The sequence below is a fragment of the Sus scrofa genome, chromosome 4 (genome assembly GCF_000003025.6).
Source record: "Sus scrofa isolate TJ Tabasco breed Duroc chromosome 4, Sscrofa11.1, whole genome shotgun sequence".
Taxonomy (NCBI): Eukaryota; Metazoa; Chordata; class Mammalia; order Artiodactyla; family Suidae; genus Sus; species Sus scrofa.
This window is the reverse complement of record NC_010446.5, coordinates 121,004,159-121,025,580: the sequence shown is the minus strand read 5'-3', so window position 1 is coordinate 121,025,580 and position 21,422 is coordinate 121,004,159. Positions and strand designations below refer to the sequence as shown.

At 35.2% G+C, this 21,422-nt stretch overlaps 1 protein-coding gene across 4 annotated transcripts in view; it reads left to right on the top strand.

The window, feature by feature from the left end:
- PTBP2 (polypyrimidine tract binding protein 2) overlaps positions 1–21,422 on the top strand; it is an 80,666-nt gene that overhangs the window by 16,296 nt on the left and 42,948 nt on the right. For all 4 annotated transcript variants that reach the window (XM_021090155.1, XM_021090154.1, XM_021090156.1 and 1 more), the window contains exons 3-5: positions 4,992–5,067; positions 20,075–20,247; positions 21,196–21,339. In XM_021090155.1, coding sequence (XP_020945814.1) covers positions 4,992–5,067; positions 20,075–20,247; positions 21,196–21,339 — 393 coding nt within the window. The remainder of the gene's footprint in view (positions 1–4,991; positions 5,068–20,074; positions 20,248–21,195; positions 21,340–21,422) is intronic.

Below are 21,422 nucleotides of genomic sequence, written 5' to 3'. Positions count from 1 at the left end.
TTTTTCATAAGCAAAAGTTCTACAGCTATAAGAAAATGATATCAAACTGTTCCATGAGGTTATTCACTGGGCTAGGGTTTTTTCCATCAGGTTGCTTCAGTTATTCCGTGAGGTTTTGTTTTTGTCTGCATGCCTGATAATGTGTAATTATGCTGTCTTTTTTCCTTAATAGTTCTTACTCAGAGTTTGTTTTGTTGTCTTGTTTTTAAAAAATCAGATTTTGGTTTTATTGATCCTCTTTGGTGTGTTGTTAATATGTGTTTTGTATTTTTATTGGTTGAATGAGTCTGTGCCTTCACAGTTTCTAGTAGATATGTAGCACTCAGTCCACCTCCTTGGTAGCACCTTTGTGTTGAAGAAGGCTAGAAATACTCATATGAGTAAGAACCTTCCTTTCTCTTTGAGAATCTGATTTTCCTCAGGAACTTGATATTCCCATCCTTGTCCCATGTCTTTCTGTCATGGTTCCCTCTCTCCAGAGGAGAAATTCATTGGGCACCTCTCAGTCTTGAAATCTTTCAGAGCTCACGAAGACTATGATATATAAATGTTATCTCTGTTTTGCAAATGAGGAAGTTAAGGCTTAGAATAGTTCATTTACCAGTTACACAGTAGGTGGAAGCTGAACTGCAGAATCCTTTTTCTTAATGCTATATTGCATACTTGTCATAGAAACAGAGAAAACTTGGTTAATCCATCACATCAATGGAATAAAAAAGAAAAATTATGTGATTGTATGGTGAGGAAAAAGAAGTCTCAGTAAATTAGGATGGAAAGGAACTTGCTCAACTTGACAAAGAACATCTACCAGAAAGACCCTAAAAAACAAAACTAAATGACGTCATATTGATGGTCAGAAACTCAGCACTTTCCTACTAAGATCAAGTACAAGACAGACATCTAGCATCTCAGCACTTCTTTTCAACATTCTCTTGGGATTCCTTGCTGATGCAGTAAAGCAAGAAAAGGAAAGGTTACAGATGGAGAAGAAAAGTATAAAACCATTCTTGTTATCATGTCTTGTAGATGACATGATAACCTATGTAGAACATTCAAAAGGATCGACAAAAAAATTTCATGGAACTGATAAGTGATTATTGCAAGATTGCAGGGTATGAGGTTAAAATACAGAAGTTAATTGCTTTCCTGTATATCAGTGATGAACAAGTGCAATTTGAAGTTAAAACAAAATACCATTTGCATTAGCACCCCCAAAATTGAAGTGCTTAAGTGTAAATCTAAAAAGGTGTATATAAGATCTACATGAGGAAAACTATAAAACTCTGATGAACAAAACCAGAGAACCAAAATAAATGTGGGTAGATATTCATGTTCATGGATAGGGAGACTCAATGTGGTCAAGATGTCAGCTCTTCCCAAATTGATCTGATCTATAGATTAAATGAAATTCCAGTAAAAATTCCAGCAAGTTTTTATGTGCGTATGAATGAATGGATTCTAAAGTATATATATGGAGAAGCAAAAGACCCCGGAATAGCCAACACAGTACTGAAGGAAAAGAACAAAGTTGGAGGACTGATGTTACTAATTTTTCAAGCTCAAGATTTAATATGAAGCTACGGTAATCAAGACTGTCTGATTTTGGTGAAAGAATGGACAATTTGATCTACGAAACAGATTAGAGAGCCCAGAATAGAGCCCTCCATAAATATAGTCATTTATTTTTGACAGAGGCTCAAAGGCAATACAGCGGAACAAAGCAAAGATAGTCTCTCTGACAAGTGGTACTGGGACAACTGACTGTCCTCATGCAAAAGAATGAAACGACATACCCTTCACAAAAATTAACTCAAGGTGGATCACAGACTAGATGTAAAGTGCGAAATAAGAGAAAATCTAGATGACTTAGGTATAAAAGGTATCTTTTTAGATGCAACACCAAAGACCTAATCCATGAAGGAAATAATTGTTAAGCCGGACTTCATTAAAATCAGTAATTTTTGCTCTGTGAAAGTCGGTATCAAGAAAATTAGAAGACAAGCCACAGGCTGGGAGAAAATATTTGCAGAAGATACATGTTATAAAACGGTGGGCTGTTAGCCAAAATATATGTAGAATTTTTAAAAATTAGCAGTAAGAAAACTCGATTAGGAAATGAACCAAAGGCCTTAAGAGACACCTCACCAGAGAAGATATGCAGATGGCAAATAAGCATATGAAAAGATATTCCACATCATATACCGTTAAGGAAATGCAAACTAAAACAACACTAGAATACTGCTACACTATCAGAATAGCCAAAATCTGGAACACAGGCAACCATAAATGCTGGTGAGGATGTGGAGCATTGGAAACTCATACATTCCTGGTGGGAGTTACATAGCTACTTTCAAAGAGTTTGGCTGTTCTTAAATAGTGAACATACTCTTAAAGAAGCAGCAACTCCTTGGTATTTACCCAGAGGAATGGAATACTTTATGTACACATGGAAACCTGCACATAGATCTTAATAGGCAGCTTCATTCACAGTTGCCAAAACGTGGAAGAAATCAGGATGTCCTTCTGTGGGTGAATGGATTAATAAAGTATGTACATCCAGGTAGTGGAGTATTTATTAGCAGTAAAACAAAATGAGTTTTCAAGTCCTGCAGAGGCATGGGAGTACCTTAAATGCATATTACTAAATGAAGTCAATCTGAGAATGTTATATCCTATGTGTTTCCAACCACGTTCTTGAGAAGGCAAAATTATGGATACAACAAAAAGATCAGTGGTTGCCAGGGCCTGGAACAGGGTTGGATGAATAGGCAGAGCACAGAGATTATTTTTAAATTTTTATTATTATTATTATTTTTTTGGTCTTTTTGCCTTTTCTAGGGCTGCTCCCGCGGCATGTGGAGGTTCCCAGGCTAGGGGTCCAATCGGAGCTGTAGCTGCCAGCGCTTGCCAGAGCCACAGCAACACAGGATCTGAGCCGCGTCTGCAACCTACAGCACGGCTCACAGCAACGCCAGATCCTCAACCCACTGAGCAAGGCCAGGGACCGAACCCTCAACCTCATGGTTCCTAGTCGGATTTGTTAACCACTGAGCCGTGACGGGAACTCCCCAGAGAATTTTTAAGGTAGTGAAAATATTTTGTATGATGTTATTATAATGATGTGTATCATTACATATTTATCCAAACACATTGAGTGTACAATATCATGAATGAACTCTTGGGTAAAGTGGACTTTGGGTGATAATGATATTCATCCTTGGTAATAGGTGTACCAGTCTGGTAGAAGATGTTGATCAGGGAGGAGGTTATGTATGTGGTGGCAGTGGGTATGTGGGAAATCTGTTTCCTTCTCAATTTTATTATAAACCGGAAAGTGTTCTAAAATTTTTTTTTTTGGGGGGTCCTTTTAGGGCTATACCTGTGGGCATATGGAGGTTCCCAGGCTAGGGGTTAAATCAGAGCTGTAGCTACTGGCCTGCACCATGGCCACAGCAATGTGGGGTCTGAGCCGTGTCTGCAGCCTACACCACAGCTCATGGCAATGCAGGATCCCTAACCCACTGAGAGAGGCCAGGGATTGAACTCAGGTCCTCATGGATACTACTCAGGTTCCTTAACCTCTGAGCCATGACAGGAACTCCTAAATTTTTTAAAAAATCCAAACTAGGAAGCATTTTTATTGTTGCTAGTGAACGAGTAATGTATATCAGTAGTTCTTAACCTTTGGCACGCATCAGAAGCACCTGGAGAGCTTGTTAAACTCAGGTTGTTGGACCTTATCCGTCATTGTTTTATTTAGTAGGTGTTGGAAAGATGTGACATCATATGTTGCTAAGCAGGTGTCCAGGTCTAATGCTGCTCTAGAGACCACACTTGAGGATCTCTAAAGCATCTAATTCTGTGTATCATGTCCTTATAAAACAATGCCATGCTGAATCGTCCATACCTTGATCAAAAAATTAAATGTGATATAGATAGAGTGTTAATGTGGCTCATTTTTGTCATGCTTGTAATTCTCTGAGTTTGATACTAATGAGTAGGAAGCTTTTAAAACAATTAGGGAGATGATGTATGGATATTTATCATTGTTATTTTTTATAATATAGCTTGTTGTATGTGTTTAACACAAATTAACAAAGTTTATAGTTAATTTGGATTGTTTTGAACTTTCTGAAATGCTCTGGTAAATTACCTTCTTTGTACATTTTTTTCTGTTTTGGTGGTTGCATTCAACTTTGTACTGATTGGTTGTCTAAATCAGCTAGTGTCGATTTATTTTAAACATTAATACCCATGTATGTAAGTATACACATAATGTGAAACAGTTGATTTAGCTATTTTAAATATTAGTTTGCTCACACATACTTTCAAGGTACGTACATTTAAAAATAGCTAAAACAGTGTTGGTTTTGCAGTTCCAAAAACATGATTTATCATCTTATCACTAAAGGATTTAAAGATGTGATGCATTCTCTTTTTATATTAGCAGGAGGAAATGTTCCATTCCAAGATTTTTGTCTTTGTTTACAGTGTTCTAGCCATTTAAATACATACCTAATTGTTTAATGATTATGAAAATGAGTTATTCAGCTCAGCAGAGTGAAGTTCTCATTTTCTAAAGACCTGAGTTTATCTGGATGAATAGAGGGCTTTGAGGTTGGAGGATTCACAGAATGTCTCTAAGTCCAGCTTCTTTGGCATTAGTTTGTTGATTAAAAAAAGTTGATGCAGTTTTCCAGAGCTTTTGATTATGGAACCTTGTCATTTTTCCTGTTTCTTGTCCCTAAGATTATAAATTGTCTTTGGGTGAAAGGAAGGAAGGAAACACTGTTGGTTTTGTGGAAAAGGAAGAGATCTGGATGGGAGAGTGGAGTTAACTTTTTATTTTAGGGATTGAAATGTTTGTTTTCAATGGTATAACACCTGACATTTGTTTTCCAGTAACTATTTGAAAAGTTATGAATAAGTGAAAGACTTACAGATTAAAATCTTTAAATTTAAAGGGATTTATTCTGTTTTTGTTTTTCTAGAGAGGATCTGACGAACTACTCTCAGGCAGTGTTCTCAGTAGTCCAAACTCTAATATGAGCAGCATGGTGGTTACAGGTGAGTGTTGCTCTCTTTTAACAGTCTCATTTGCCATTTTACAGGGCAGAATGTTAAACCTGAAGTTTAGTGTGTTTTAATAGCCCTTGTTATTTTTAAATGCTCTGTATTGAAACATTTTAGAAGAAATTTTACTATAGTATATATGTGTCAAGTGAAAAAACCTGAAGTGGGTGACTTTTGTGGGGAAGTAACTAAATCTGATTGCTTTAAAAACAAACAAAACCCTTTTTTTCTTTGGTGTTAACAAATTTCCTCAACTATCACCCCTTTTGTACTTTGTGTTTTCGCTTTTATGTTTGTCATAAAATATTTTTTAAGTATTTCTTCTCTATCCCACAAATCCTAAAGCCCAAACTATAAATAAATAGCAAAAGATTCAGTTGCATAGTTGTTTTTTTAATGTGCTTTCAGTCTTTTTTCTTTGCTGTAACAGTATTTTAATTCTTGGAATTGATTTCCTTTATGGGAAATGTAAGATGATTTTGCTTCATCTTCATAATTAGGGTGTTTTTTCTTGAACTTTATTTATGTATTTATTTTGTCTTTTTTGGTCTTTTAGGGCCACACCCGTGTCATATGGAGGTTCCCAGGCTACGGATCCAGTCGGAACTGTAGTCACCAGCCTATGCCAGAGCCACAGCAACACGGGATCCAAGCAGCATCTGCAACCTACACCACGGCTCATGGCAACGCCGGATCCTTAACCCACTGAGTGAGGCCAGGGATCGAACCCACATCGTCATGGATGCTAGTTGGGTTCGCTAACTGCTGAGCCACGATGGGAACTCTGAACTTTAATGTTCGAAACAGTATTGTTGGTTGTTTGTAGTATCTGTCTATAAATAATATGAACTGATTTTTAGACCTTAATTTTTATGGCCAGTGGACCAAATTTGAATCTGATGATTAGTTTGTCTTACAGCCCTACATTTCATATTATTTACCTAAAACCAGAGTTTCTCTTTTCTGAACCCTTTCCAGAGTTACCTGTTTGAGGAATTAATTATATTGGGCAATACAAAGATTATAAAAGAATAGAAGTACTTTAATTTCCTTCAGGTAGCTGTTGCTTGTATGTATGTATACCTCAGTGCACATATACATGTAACTGACAGTTAAGTAAAAATTACAGTGAAATACTTAGTAAATATAGTCATAACGATGTTAAGGTGAATTTTTCTGCACATAATTATTACTGAGTTTTCCATGTCAGGATTACAAAGCAAAAATCACTAGGCCATGGTTTTAATACTCAAGGTATCATGTACAAATAATTGAACAAACAGGCTCTAACGTCTGTACCTCTGCTTTGCCAGTTTCATTTTTTTTGAAACAGAACATTTTAATAAAGGAGACATTTTTAAAATTGATGTATAGGACTTCGACAGAGTACTGATAGCAGTACTTCTCCCAAAATTGAAAACTGTAAAACTGAATAAAATATCTGGGACAACTAATGTCTGGAATTGATGAATAAATAGTACAGGGTAACGTTCCTTGAGATAAGGAAAATGAATGAGGTGAGTTCCATGAATAACCTTGGTTTTTCAGCATGGGAGTACCTTACTGTTGTAGCACATGGAGGTGGAGCCCAATCAGAGCCTGGAGGCCTCACTGCAGTCCAGAGACTGAGATTGAGACACTTCGAAGTTTATGAAGAAGGATCCTGAAAAAGAAACTTGTCTAGGGCTTTGGGCATAGGTCATAGGGCAGGTTTCAATGTGGGGACTCCCACTTCATTCAGAATTTGGAATAACTACTGGGCTGCCGACGTGTAGATTGAAATTTTAATGGTTTATCAGAAATGACCTACTCTGGGGTTAAGAGCCAGAATGATGATTCCTGGGCTTTGCAGTGCTCTGAGATATTGGCATAGATATTGGAGGTCAGAATGCACATGTCTTGCAGAGTACCACATTCAGTTTAGCTACAGAAAGCTCAGGCCTTAAGAAGAGAAAGGATCACACACTATAGTAAGTGACGGCCGTTAAGACTAAGTTAAGAAATAGTGATAGTCCACCCTGACAAGATGTGAAGGATTCACCAGTGATTTAATTGCCTGCCTAAATAAAACAACACATTGTAAGAAAGACAGCATAATTCAGTCTTCCCACAACTGTCATCTACAGTATCCTGCATACCATCAAATACTACAAATTTTGTGGAAAAACAATCAGTAGGAATAGACCTCAGTATGACCTAGATATTGGAATTAGCAGATAAGGACTATGAATACGTTTAAAGCTATAAAAGGAAATATTTTGCAAAATAATGAACATGGAAGAATGTGTTGAAACAACTGTAAAGAAAGCTATAGAAGTGCTCTAATTGGAAAAACACAGTATTTGGAATGAAAAGTTAACTCTTTGAGACTAACAGCCGTTTGGAGACAACTGAAGAAAGGTTAATGAACTTGAGTACAGATTGATAGAAATTATTCAGTTATCCAGAAAGGGTAAAAATATATCTTTAGGACAGTTGAGCAGTCTAATATAACATGCAATTGGAGTTTCAGAGAGAGAGAATAAAGAGAATGGGGCCAGATGTATACGTAATTGAAGCAGTAATAGCTGAAAACTTCTAAAATTTGAAGAAAAATATCAAGTAGGATAAGTAAAAAGAAATATACCAAGGCACATAACAGTCAAAATATTGAAAACTTAATAAGCATCTAGGAAAAAGTTATCTCACAGGAGACTGACGCTTTGCATTCAAAGAAAAAAACAAAACAGAAACGTTCTTTAGGTTGAACGGAATGACACTAGACAGTAACTTGGATCTATAGGAAGTAACGAGTACCAGGAATGGCAGAGGTGTGTATGAATTAAAAGGCTATCTTTTAATCCTTTGTCTTTGAAAGACTGTTTATCAAAAAAACAAAAAAACCTTTAAATGATGGTGGTTTATTCTGTACGTAGAGTTTTATGTGACAACAATTAGCACAAAGTGAACTTAAGTGGAATTTTATAGATTAAGATTCTTAAATTTTACATGAAGTGATAGAGTATTAACTCTTACATGGAATATCCTGATAAACTAAGGTTGCATATTGAAACAGTGTCGGGAGTTCCCGTCGTGGCGCAGTGGTTAACGAATCCGACTAGGAACCATGAGGTTGCGGGTTCGGTCCCTGCCCTTGCTCAGTGGGTTAACGATCCGGCGTTGCCGTGAGCTGTGGTGTAGGTCGCAGACACGGCTCGGATCCTGCGTTGCTGTGCTTCTGGCGTAGGCCGGTGGCTACAGCTCCGATTCAACCCCTAGCCTGGGAACCTCCATATGCCGCGGGAGCGGCCCAAGGAATAGCAACAACAACAACAAAAGACAAAAAGACAAAAAAAAAAAAAAGAAACAGTGTCTTAAAAAAGATACAAAGAGGTGTAGTTTAAGGCTAATAGAAAATTGGAGGGCTGTTTTCAAAGGATTGTAAAGCTAATAAAAGTGTTCATATTGTAAAGTAATCAAAACTGGCCTATTAGCATAAAGATAAATAGTAGTAGAGCAAAATAGAGAATCCAGAAATAAACCCACACAATTATGGACACCTGGTTTTCAATAAAGGTACAAAGTCAATTCAGTGGAAGAAAAAATTAAATTTTTCAGTAAAGGGTTCTATAACAATAAGTTATCCATTTACTGCCAAAAACAACAGCAGCAAACGACTTAGAGCTATGGACTTCATACTGAAATGAGCTCCAGATGGACTTTTGATACAAATGTAGAACTTGAAAATTATAAAACTTCTAAGAGAAAGCATAGTAGGAAATCTTTGTGACCTTGGGTTAGGCAGAAATTTCTTTGCTGTGACCCTGAAAGCGCAGTCTATAAAAGAACACATGGGACCTTATCAGTTTTAAAAACTTAGGCTATTCAAAAGACTGTTAAGAGAGTGAAAAGACAAGCCACGGAGTGGCAGACATCTTCACAAAGCATGTAGCTTATAAAGATCTTTATCCAGAATATATATAAATTCAGACTACATATGTAGTCTAAAACTCAACAGTAAGGCAACAAACAACCTAATGTAATAAATTAGCAAAAATAATTGAATTGGTCAGTAGAAAAGATATACAGAAGGTAAGTAAGCATGCGAAGAAGATGCTCAGCATCTTTAGTCACTGGAGAAATGCAAATTAAAGTGAAAGTAAGATAACATTACACATCTATGCAATAGCTAAAATTTAAAAAACTGACCATATTAAGTGTTGGAAAAGATATGGAGGAGTTGTAACACTCGTAAGCAATTGATGGGAACATAAAATTGTAGAACTGCTTTGGAAAGCAATTTGGCAGTTTTCTTAAAAAAGATTCAGCTATTTGTCTCCTAGGCATTTACCCAAGAAGAATGAAGGCGTAGACTCATATATGAATGTTCATAGCTTTATTTGTAATATCTGAAGGCCATAACAACAGTTAAGTGTTTATCAGGGAATGAATGGATGGATGGCTGTTTTGTCATTGAATTCCATTGCATACAGTGAAGTACTGCTCAGCCATATGGAGTGAACTGTTGCTACATGTATCAGCAGGGATAAATCTCCAAATAATTATGTGAAAGATGGGGAAAAAAGAATACATCTGTATGATTCATTTATATAAAACTCTAGGATATGCATGTTAAAGCAGACTGGTGGTTGCTTGGCATATAGAGGTGGGAAGAATGGGGGTGAGGAAGGGTCATAAAAGACAAGGAAATTTGGGGGTGATATGTAAAAAGATTCTCTGACGGTGAAGGTTTAATAGATGTAAACATACGTTAAAACCTGTCAAATTGTACACTTTATATGCAGCTTTTTATGTGAATTGTGCCTCATAAAAAGAAAAGCCTACAGTGGAATACTATCAAACATAGCAAGAGAAGAACAACAAGTCACTGGACAGAAAATAAATTGCTAGATGTTAAACTGAAACACAAAATGTAAATTAGCTAAACTTAACGTAGTCTAATACAGTGACCACTAGTTTTATGAGGCCATTGAGCATGTGGAATGTAACTACTCCTAATAGTAAGTAAATGGGTGTTTCAAAGACATAGTAACAAAGAAATAGGAATGTAAGATACCTCTTTTTTTAAAATATTGATTGTCGATATGGTAATATTTCAGATATATTAGATTAAAATATATTATTATTAAAATTAATTTCAGGGAGTTCTCTGATGGCCTAGCGGGTTGAGGCTCCTGCGTTCTCACCGCTGTGGCTCTGGTTGCTGCTGTGCGGCGTAGGTTCAATCCCTGGCCCAGGAATTCCCACATACTGCCTGTGTGGCAAAAAAGAAAAAAAAAAAAAAAATACAAAAAAACAAAAAAAAAAAAAAGAGAGAGAACCTGAAATAAACGTTGCAACTCTCATTTAAAAAAAAAAATTAATTTCACTCCTTTTTACTTTCTGGTATGGGTACTACAATATTTAAAATTATATGATCTGCGGTATCTTTCTTTTGAACATTCGTAGTCTAAGAAGTTCTATTAGGAGGCAGAAAATGTCAGACTGTATTAAAAAGCAATACCGAACTACACTGTCCAGTGCTCTAGTCAGACTGCTTGAAGTACAGAGACACAAATTGAAAGTAAAAAGGATGGAAAATAATATTCCATGCGAAGAGTAAATAAGAAAGGTGGTATGATCGTGTTAACATAGATAAAGTAAGAGTTGAGACAAGGAGTATAACCAGGTATAAAAAAGGTTTATTTCTTAGTGCCTCAAAGAACCACTATATCGGAAAACAACATTACTTAATTTGTATATTAGTAATAACAGTTTCAAGGTACATTTAAAAAAAATAACAAGAGTGAATCAGGGAAATCTACAATATTAAATTGAAAATTGGATATTTTAACATTCCCCATAGTAATTGATAGAACAAATAGATCTTAAAGATTTAGGATTTGAAAAGTGCTGTCAGTTTAGCTTAACTCACATTTATGAAATGTTAAATGACAGCAGAACAACTTTTCAGGTGTACATAGAATATTCAGCATGACATGAAAATAATTCTAAATTTCAAATGCTTGAAAGCTCATATAGTATCTGATTATAGTGAAATTTGACTAGAAATCAAGAATCAGTAAGAAATCTAGGAAATTACCAAATAGAAACTTACACAATTCTGAACAAAGGTGTAAAGGGTATATTTCTGACAGAATGAACATGAAGATACATCAGAATTTGTTGGAATGCAGCCTAGGAAATGCCTGAGGAAAATTGTTCTATCCATATATTAGATACTTTACCTATATTAGAAAATATCTATGTTAGGGAAAAGGGTTTAAAACTCTTATCAAGAAAAAGAAAGCATAAATTATCAGTATCAGGACTGAAAGTGGAGATGGCACAGCAGATGCTACACAGTGTAATAGGATAGTGAGATAGTATATTACTAACATTGGTAACGCTGATAAATTCAACAACGTCAGTAAAATAGGTAAATACCTTTACATCTGTTATAAAGATGGACTTTTTAGTAAAAAATCTTTGCGTGAAGATTACTCCAGGCATATGTGATTTCACTTGGCTTTCACTCATAGGTGGTTTTACTCAGGCATGGGCGGTTTCACTACTGAATTTTTGAACAAAGTTAGAAATGATAGCCATCTTTTAACTTTTTTTTTTTTTTTTAGAAAATACAGAAGGGAAGAAAATGGGGGGGGGGCACTTGCTAATTCACTTTATAAAGCCACTGAAACCAAAATCTAACAAAGGTAATACAAGAAATCAAAATTTCATAGTAATATCTTTCATGAACATAAATACAGGTGTTCGTAACAAGATGTTAGCAAATCACATCCAGCAGTACATGAGTGATAATTTGTGATGACTGATTGAGGCTTACCCCTTGATGGTGAGGTTTAGCAATTGAAGATGAACTCACTGTAATTTATCACAGTAGTGGAATAAAGGAGGAAGAAAAATCATGTTAATAGAAGCAGAAAAAAGCATTTGACAAAAACATAGCATCCATTCATGAGAAAATGTAATCAGAAAACTTAGCAAGGAGTTCCCGTCGTGGCGCAGTGGTTAACGAATCCGACTAGGTTGCGGGTTCAGTCCCTGTCCTTGCTCAGTGGGTTAACGATCCGGCGTTGCCGTGAGCTGTAGTGTAGGTTGCAGGTACAGTTCGGATCCCGTGTTGCTGTGGCTCTGGCGTAGGCCGGCAGCTACAGCTCCGATTGGACCCCTAGCCTGGGAACCTCCATATGCCGTGGGAGCGGCCCAAGAAATAGCAAAAAGACAAAAAACAAACAACAACAACAAAAAACTTAATAAGAAAGGAAACTTGTATAAGGTAGACAAGGGACGTCTACAAGAAATTTCATTCATAATGGCAAAATACTGAATTCCTTTAAATCAGGATGAAGTAAGGATATCTGCTTCCGCAATTTTTTTTCTACCTTTTGCTTACATTAAGGCAAGCAAAATAAATAAAAAGCATAAAGATCAGAAAGGAAGACGTAAAACTGTCTTGTCTACAGTTAACGTGATTTTTAAAATAGAAAACCCAAAGGAATCTATGGAATATTTGTTAGGACTAATAGGTGAATTCAGGATTGTTAAGGATGCATTTCAATATACAAAGATTTTTTTTTTCTGATATTAGCAAGTTTTTGGAAAATGAAATTTTAAAAGTTCATTTATAGAAACATCAGAAAGATGAAATATCAGAATAAATTTAACAGAATATATTCAGGCAACTACCTCAGTAACTACAAGATATAACACAGAGAAATTAAAGAGCTGAATAAATGGATACACCATGTTTACAAATAGAAAACTCATTATGTTAAAGATGTCATTTCCCCCCAAATTGGGATGGAATTGAATCTGTAAATCAGTCAGATTCAACAGGCATTTACATTGAAAGTGATTACTTGATCTAAAATCTATGTGGAAATAAAAAAGAACCTAGGAGAGTAAAACCATTTTGAAAAAGGAAAAAAGTTGGGATACCATCTGATTTCAAGATTGATTGTAAAGTTGAAGTAATCAAAACAATTTAGTATTAGCACAGTTAGTGTCACAGAATAGTGTTCAGAAATAAACTGCTACGTTTACAGTCAATTATTTACAAAGGTGTCTTGGTCATTTAATGGGAAAAGGGAAGTCTTTTTTTTTTTTTTGTCTTTTTGCTGTCTCTTGGGCCACTCCCGCAGCATATGGAGGTCCCCAGGCTAGGGATCTAATCAGAGCTGTAACTGCCAGCCTACACCAGAGCCACAGCAACGCGGGATCCAAGCCGCATCTGCAACCTACACCACAGCTCACGGCAACGCCCGATCCTTAACCCACTGAGCAACGGCAGGGATCGAACCCACAGCCTCATGGTTCCTAGTCAGATTGGTTAACCACTGCGCCACGATGAGAACTCCAGGGAAGTCTAGCACAAATGGTGCTAGAACAATTGGATATGCACATGAAAACTCCACATTAGAAACTCAGTCCTTCATACTGTACAGAAAAAGAGGATGAATTACATACCTAAACCTCACAACTATAAATAGGCAAAGCTTTTGAGAAAAAAACCCTAAAATATGTCTTCAATCTTAAGGGGTAAATGAGAATTTCTGAGATAGGTTACCAAAAAAACCCACTAACCAAAAAGGACTGCTTTACCAACTAGAGGCCATCTCAATGAAAAACTCCTCAAAAGACATTGTTAAGACAATGAAAAGGTGAGGCACAGACTGGAAGAAAATATTAATGTCCACATATTTATCTGACAAAGGACTTATAATACCCAGAGTATGTAAAAAATTCTTCCACATCGGTACGAACAGCTTAATCTTTTTTAAATGGACAAAAGAAGGTACATGAATGGCTAATAGGCACATGTAAAGATTTATTAGTCATAAGGAAATCACGGTTTATAACCACTACAAGATACCACTACAGATCAACTAGAATCTAGGCTAAAATTAAACAGATTGGCAGTGCCAAATGTTGATGAGGATGTGGAGCAAACTAAAACTATACGCCATTGCAGGTGAGAGTGTAAAATAGTTTGGAAAACAGTTTGGGAGTTTCTTAGAAGGTCAAAAATAAATAAATCTACCTTGTGACCTCGTATTTCCTAGGTTTTTACCCATTGAAAACATGTTCACTACAAGAGTTATACAAATGTGTGTATAGAAAACTATTTATAATGGTCCAAAACCTGTATCCAGATGTCTATCAATAGGAAAATAATAAGTTGTGGATTGTTACTCATTAAGAACAAAAGAATTACTATTAATATGTGTAGTAGCGTGAGTGAATATTAGTAAACATTGCGAAGCAACAGGAGACAGACAAAAGATTATATACTGTGTGATTCTATTTCTCTGAAGAGTAGATAATTAATTTTCAGTATAGAAACCAAAGTAATGGTTGCCTGTGGGTATTGGGTATTGACAGAAAGGATATATATTCATATCGGTGAGCAAAGTTGTAAGATAAATCCAAAATTTGTTTGAAATAGAAGGCTACCTCTGGAAACCATCAACTATTTGTAATTTTGTATTTTTGCAATTTGTAAAATACGAGAAGGGGAATGGCTACCAAAGTCCTGTTGGGCAGGTGTCTGGATATAGATTTGATTTGTTTTACTAAGGGGTTTGAGCTTTACCAGATTTATACATTTCAGAAAGGATTTTTGTTCCATTTGTATTTTGTTGGGGGACCGACGGGGGTGGGGTGGGGGTGGGGGTTACTACTGTAAAATTGGAGGACAGTTTAAAACTTTAATCTGCTCTAGAGATACTGAGGTGTCCTGAATTTTAGAGTCTCAGAAGAAAATATGGAGATGTATATGTATCAAGAAATTAGAAGAATTCTGAGTCATTTGGAAGCAGATTTTGGTAGAAGAGAAGTATTACGAGTTTTGGCCTAGAATCACTGGGTTGATGGATAGTAGTCCCCACAAAGGGAACAAAGTGGAGAAAGATTTGTTTTTATTGAAAAGAGAGAACAATCTGTTACTATCTTACTTTTTAAAAGTATGTTTAGCAGTGATCTTGTACTTTATTATAACTAAAGAATGAATTGAGTGTTTGTAGTGATGGACTAAAATGTCTTAAAGCTCGTTTTAACGTAAGAAATTTACATGCGTGCAATTTATTTTATCTTTTGAACAGAGGAAACATGGAATTTTAAATTTCTTGTGAGTCTGTGTATGTTCAAACAGATTTGAATACTGTTGCTTATAAGAGCCTATAAGACCTTTGAAAACTAGTGATTATACTTACTGGAAAAATATATGATTGTGATAGAGATGTCTCAAAAATGGACCTTTATAGACAGTGTTACAAGGATGCTTTTACGGTTATCAGATACAGAACAGAATTTCATTCTTATATTTCAGCTCTTTCCATGGTGTTTCTTCTAATTGAATTCTGTTTTTGACAGCATCTATCTCAACAGCTTTTCCCTGTCCAGACTTCCTTTGTTTGCAACCTATTTTTGAGTCAAAGGAAAAAAAGAATTTTAGAAATGAGGAAAGTTAATGTTATTAGAAACTTAGTTTTGGGGAAATGATTTTATTCAAAACTATTTTGTAATAACCTAGTTTCTTTAGAAGTGAAACATTTCAAAAACATAGCTCTTAACTAGTATTAAAATTGGATTTTATTGAAAGGAATTTGTAACTGTTTGGCAGTGGAGAGCGTGCTTGACAATTTTAAGATATGGTCTCTTGGATTCATTTTTTTATAGGTGTGGAAATGGAATAGCCCTTTAAGTTGGGTATATGTATTTCTGGCACTGCTGCTAATTGTTACTCTGCTATATTGGGATTTATTTTATTATTACTGAAAGTATGACATTTTTATTTTTGTGAAAGAACTGAAATCATTTATAGATTCTGTTACACATTACTCAGAACTCTTTTAAGATTTCCAGTTTAATTTTTACATATTTTTTTTGCTCTCATGTCATTTGGTTTTTTTAATGATGCTTTGAGACTATTCCAAAACATGGTTTAAGTTTCAGTGTTTATAAAGGGTCTAACAGTTTTGTATAGAGGTATTGAGATCCTTCCTCTAATTTAGTGTAGCTTTCTCTTAGACTGCTCACACGTAAGTTACTTTTGGCATAAGGCTATGCAGCTACTCAGAAATGAAGAGCTACAGGTAGCTTTTATAGTAAACCTAGTAAGATTTTTTCTTATTTGTGCAGCGGCTGTTGACATTTTAACTAAACAGCTAGTAGAATAGTAACAGAAGTATTTCCTATCTGTATATGCCTACTTTTCTGGTTAGTTCTTTGAAATTTCTATTTTCCCATGTAGGAATGCAAAGAGTATGAGCATTCATTTTTCTTAGATTCTTTTTATTTTATCTGTTTTTTTGTTTTTTAAAGCCAACAGCTTCTGTAACACTGTGCTTTCTTTGCCTTGAAGTCCAACTCACACTGCTTGGGATTAAAACTGCTTTGCCTTTCTGTTACCATATTTGATAAAGTAAGTTACTGGTGTCTTTATAAATGCCTTGGTCTTTAGGACTTGGAGAATGAGAGTGTACTTATGTTTTGCTTTCACTGGACAGATGATCTAAAAAGTTTAGAGACGTTGCACTTCAAGTTGGTACATGGTTGAAAGTATAGAGTTAGAATATTGGTGAATGAGTGGGACTAAAGTAATAGACTTACAAAATAGAAGGTGATTTTTGAAACCCCTTACTGTGTGTAGTGTTGATGTGAGCAAGTAAAGATGGGAAGGACCTTGGCATCAGAATAGTTGGGGCACTCCAGCCATTTTGGAAATGAGTCAGCTGAGGGTCCAAGGCAGGTGTCAGATGAGTCGGGGGTACGGAGACTTGAAAGAAGTCATTAGGGAGACTGTGAGGCCAGAGAGATTTGATAAGGATAAGAGGGCTCGTAGCTCTTCCACCAGGGGTGGATTTAATAAATCACCCAGGACCTTGGTGAGACCCCTGTGTGTGAAAACTGCAGGTAAAAGGAGAAAACAAAGGTCAGTAAAAGGGAAAAGAGGTGGACTGGTACTGATCAAATGTGAAGATGTTTACTTTAGGATTGAGGTAGAAGGTTTGAATTTGGAAGAGGAATATTCAAATAGAAACAGTTTTTACATCTTGTCTTGAATTTGTGAGTAGAAAAACATCCTCCCTATGCAAAAAGGCTTTCTTAAGAAGGAAAACTAGTATATGGAAAAGGTGTAATTGGAGATTTCTCCAACTTGTATGCAACCCATATGCCTAAGTAAAAGCATTACTCCATTCGTTGTTGCATAAATTCTTAAAATTATTTTAATTATTACTAGTCTTGCAAACCCAAACCAAAAGTTGCATGATTTACCTGGGGAATGGAAGGGAAAGGGTGGCGGAAAGAAGTCCAAATGATTGTACTTTGTCTTCTGAAAAATCCTAGGTTTTCAACCCAGAGAGAGCCCATCTTCCTTACTTCTCAAATAGGAAAATAAATGGTCTGTATGTTTCATAAGCTGAGGGCCACACATTTTGTGCCTTTTTTAAAGTTTTCCAAGGTTGGAGTGTTTTTGTAAATGAAAGTTAGCTTAGTTATATTTAAAGAAATCATCGTTTCCCAATTTTACACTCGCATAAGTACCACTGTTTAAGACTTTCGTGATATTTAAGACTAAAATATGAATATTTGGTAGCCACCTTTTTGAAGCTGTTAACTACCTGAGAGGTGTATCAGGTGGTGTAAAGAGTGTAAATGTTGTTAGTTACATGGAGTTGGAGCGAAAAGGACATATCTTCTCTAGGCCTTCATATATTGCACAAAGTTTGTCTTTAGGGACCTCTAATAGTGTAGTGAGTTGAGAGCATGGACTATGGAGTCACACTCCCTGAGTTTTAATCCTTTTTCTGCCACTTCCTGTCTTTACCACTTTATCTCACTTTTGGCAGTTTAAGTACCTCTCATCCATAAAGGGAATAGTTGGGTCATGATAGCAATCTTAGAGGTGTAAATTGCTTGGGACATAGGTTTCTTTGAGTGAATGTTAAATATCATTGTGAAAAGAAAAGTATCTTCTTTTCCATAAATCCAAAAAAAAAAAAAAAAAAACAAAAACACCAACAGGTGATTTATCTTCTTTGTTAAAACTGTCCCACCTACCTTTATTATTCAGTCGTCTGACTTACCATCCACTGTCCAGAAATTATCCAACACAAATTCAAAACAGTAAACTCTTATATGCTCTTAATAGGTTTTAGGCAGATTTTAGCCTTTTGGGAATCATATTTTAAGAATCATTTGAAAAGGGAAGCCTTTTTTCTCCCTATATGTATAGGGCTAGGAAAAACTGAAATTTGCTGTTTTGAGTTTCCTAATACTATCACCTGTAACTCATGGGATTATAGGTTGTATTATGAAGTATTCTTGTTATTTAAATAAATGAATGAAAAAGAACACAAACTGTTAGGATTTTATACTCAGGTTACTCTGCCAAGAAAAGGCCTTAGAAAAATAGGCATCTGTGTGTGACTTATGTTTTAAGGTATATGTTTTATTTGTTGATTCCTTCCTTTAAACAAATTACATTATCATTTAACAGACCCAGTAATAATTTTGTTAGATAAGATGCCACAAAGTATGAAATGCAACCTGATAAACTCGAGTACCTGTGCACACATAAATCTCCTTCCTTAAAGAGGAGGTGTGGAGAGCTTTTTGTTATTTCTTTTATTTCTGGAGTGGTAAAGAGCTAACCAGTAAGATTTTTCTGGTAATACATTTAGAAGCCAGAACATACGACTCATTTGTACAGAGTCAACCCAAGGGGATTTTTAAATGCATTGGCTGTCCATTCATGTATATAAACTTGAGTGACACTTCAAGTTATACTTATCAGGTAAGTTTACATATTATCTCTGATCATCCAATAAAATCACTACCACAGCACCCTTTTCTAATCCTCTGCTAAGTCGCATTTAATCACATCACTCTTCTTTACTTTCTTCATGACAGTTAATCACTCTAAGAAATTACCTGGTTCATGTCCTAGATAGTCCACCTCTCCCACTAGATTACAGGAGAGCATCCGGGATCTTACTGCTTACTGTTTGCTGCTGCACCCCAGAACGAAAAACAGTGCCGCTCATGTTCTTGATACTCAGTAACTGTTTAAAGAATTAATGTTTGAGTAAATTTTGAAGCTACTTAGAAGATCAAGATAATCTTAGAGTTTGTATCTGAATGTTTTGGGGGGTATACTGTAAAATACCAAAAATTTTATACAAAATGGAGCTTACATGTATATTTTTTCAGTGTGTAAGGATTCTTCATTTTAGTTAGGTTCTCAGAAATATCCTTGAATTTTTAGAAGATTTAGACCATTAAGACATCACTTATTTTATTGCATCTTTAGTAAGTTTGAGTTTGGGGCTGTTTATTTTTTGGTGAAGCTTTGGAATAAAGACAGGCAACTTAATTTTCTGTTTGAAAATATATCACTTTAAAGCTCAGAGTAGGGTAAGATAATCAAGTCCATGAGTGATTTATAATGGATAGATGTTGATAGTGACAAAATGTTTAAGTAGAGGAATGTAAGCCAGTGGATTGACTGCATAATTATTTTTACAGCATTGCCTTCTTCGATTCCATTTTTCAGTGTATTTTACAAATCAAAATAATTTAGAATTTCTCAGGTAAAATTATAATCTCCATAATTTTTGCTGAGTCAGATTTTTCACTTTTTAATTTCTTTCAGTCTCTAATAAGTTGATTGAATCATAGCTGTGTTCTGTAACCATTGGACCCATCATTTCTTTATGAATTACATTTTTATGTTTTTTATTATTGCTTGTTACTCTTTACATATACTGTCCAGAAATATATTTATCCAATAGTAATCTTAATTGATGGTTTCATTTAGTAATAATTGGTAGATATGATTTTCTCCATTACTTTGAAAACCTAGTTTTTGAATTTTTGGGAATTATCCATTTGCACTCAGCTGTGCTTTCACATTATTTATTAAAGTTTGTTTTGTGATTTTTATGCAAATAAGGAAAATTAATATAATAAAGATTGTTTCTTTAATGTCTTTCAGCCAATGGTAATGATAGTAAAAAATTTAAAGGAGAAGATAAAATGGATGGTGCTCCTTCTCGTGTACTTCATATTCGAAAATTACCTGGTGAAGTGACAGAAACTGAAGTTATTGCTTTAGGTTTACCTTTTGGTAAGGTGACCAACATCCTTATGCTGAAAGGAAAAAATCAGGTATACTTCTTTCAGGACTTATAAAATGTTAAGCCCCACACTATCCAATAGGTGTGAATTAGGTATCTCCTGATAAAAAGGTAGTATTCAGTAGAGTGCTTTTCTCAGAGAACATGACAGAAGTCTTACTCTGATTTTTCCTGATAGCTATGTTTGGAAAACTAAAGCTAGGGAGCTGAAATGAATAAGGTTTTCAAATTCTGCCATTTGAATTCACTGTAGGACTCTAACTGAGCCATTGTTCGGTAAGATTATGGGAAATACAGATGAAATGTTTGTGGCTTTAATTTTGTAATTTCAGAAATTGGTAGGGACCTTAGTAGCATCTGTCCTTTAAGCTTATCCCAGGGAAATATTTATCTGATAGCATTAGAAAAAAATTGTCATTATCCCAGATGTTTCTGTATCGCATAGATGTACCTATAGCAATAGGGCCCAGGTACATTAAAAGTCAAATTTGTTTTAATGTTTTCAGTGGTACTATTTAGGAGAATTTAGAGAAGTTTAGTGTTCTCTTAAATATAGTTAATGTCACTTATAACGTGACATTTGATTTTTTTCTTTGTCTCTTTTAAATTATACTGCTTTAAAAATGACTTGGAGATCTCTTATATTCTCTAGGTTATTGGTAAAATACTGGTGCTAGGAAATATTTAGATTTTATTTTCTCTAGGTTTATTGGGGGAAGTACATTTGCAGTGTACAGAAAGATCAGGTGGAAGGCAGAAGTACTGTATATGCAAAGAGCTTTCTTCTGAGGTTACCTTTAATTGTGTATCAAAACTTGAATAAAGGATTTCTGATTCTACCTACTAGAGCATCTGAATGTGACTTGACAGTTTATGTTTTAGATAGTGATTTTTCTAAGGAGCTGGATAGATTAAGCAGATAATTGAAGTTTATTCAATTTTAATTCATGGCAGTAAAATTTTGTATTTAAATTTTCAGGCATTTTTGGAGCTAGCAACAGAGGAAGCAGCTATAACTATGGTTAATTACTATTCTGCTGTGACACCTCATCTTCGTAACCAACCGATTTATATCCAGTACTCTAATCACAAAGAACTAAAAACAGATAATACATTAAACCAAGTGAGTATATGTAGGTACATCAATAAAACGGCCTAGAACATATTAAGAATCTCATAAACATATTAACAGAAAATAAGAAATTG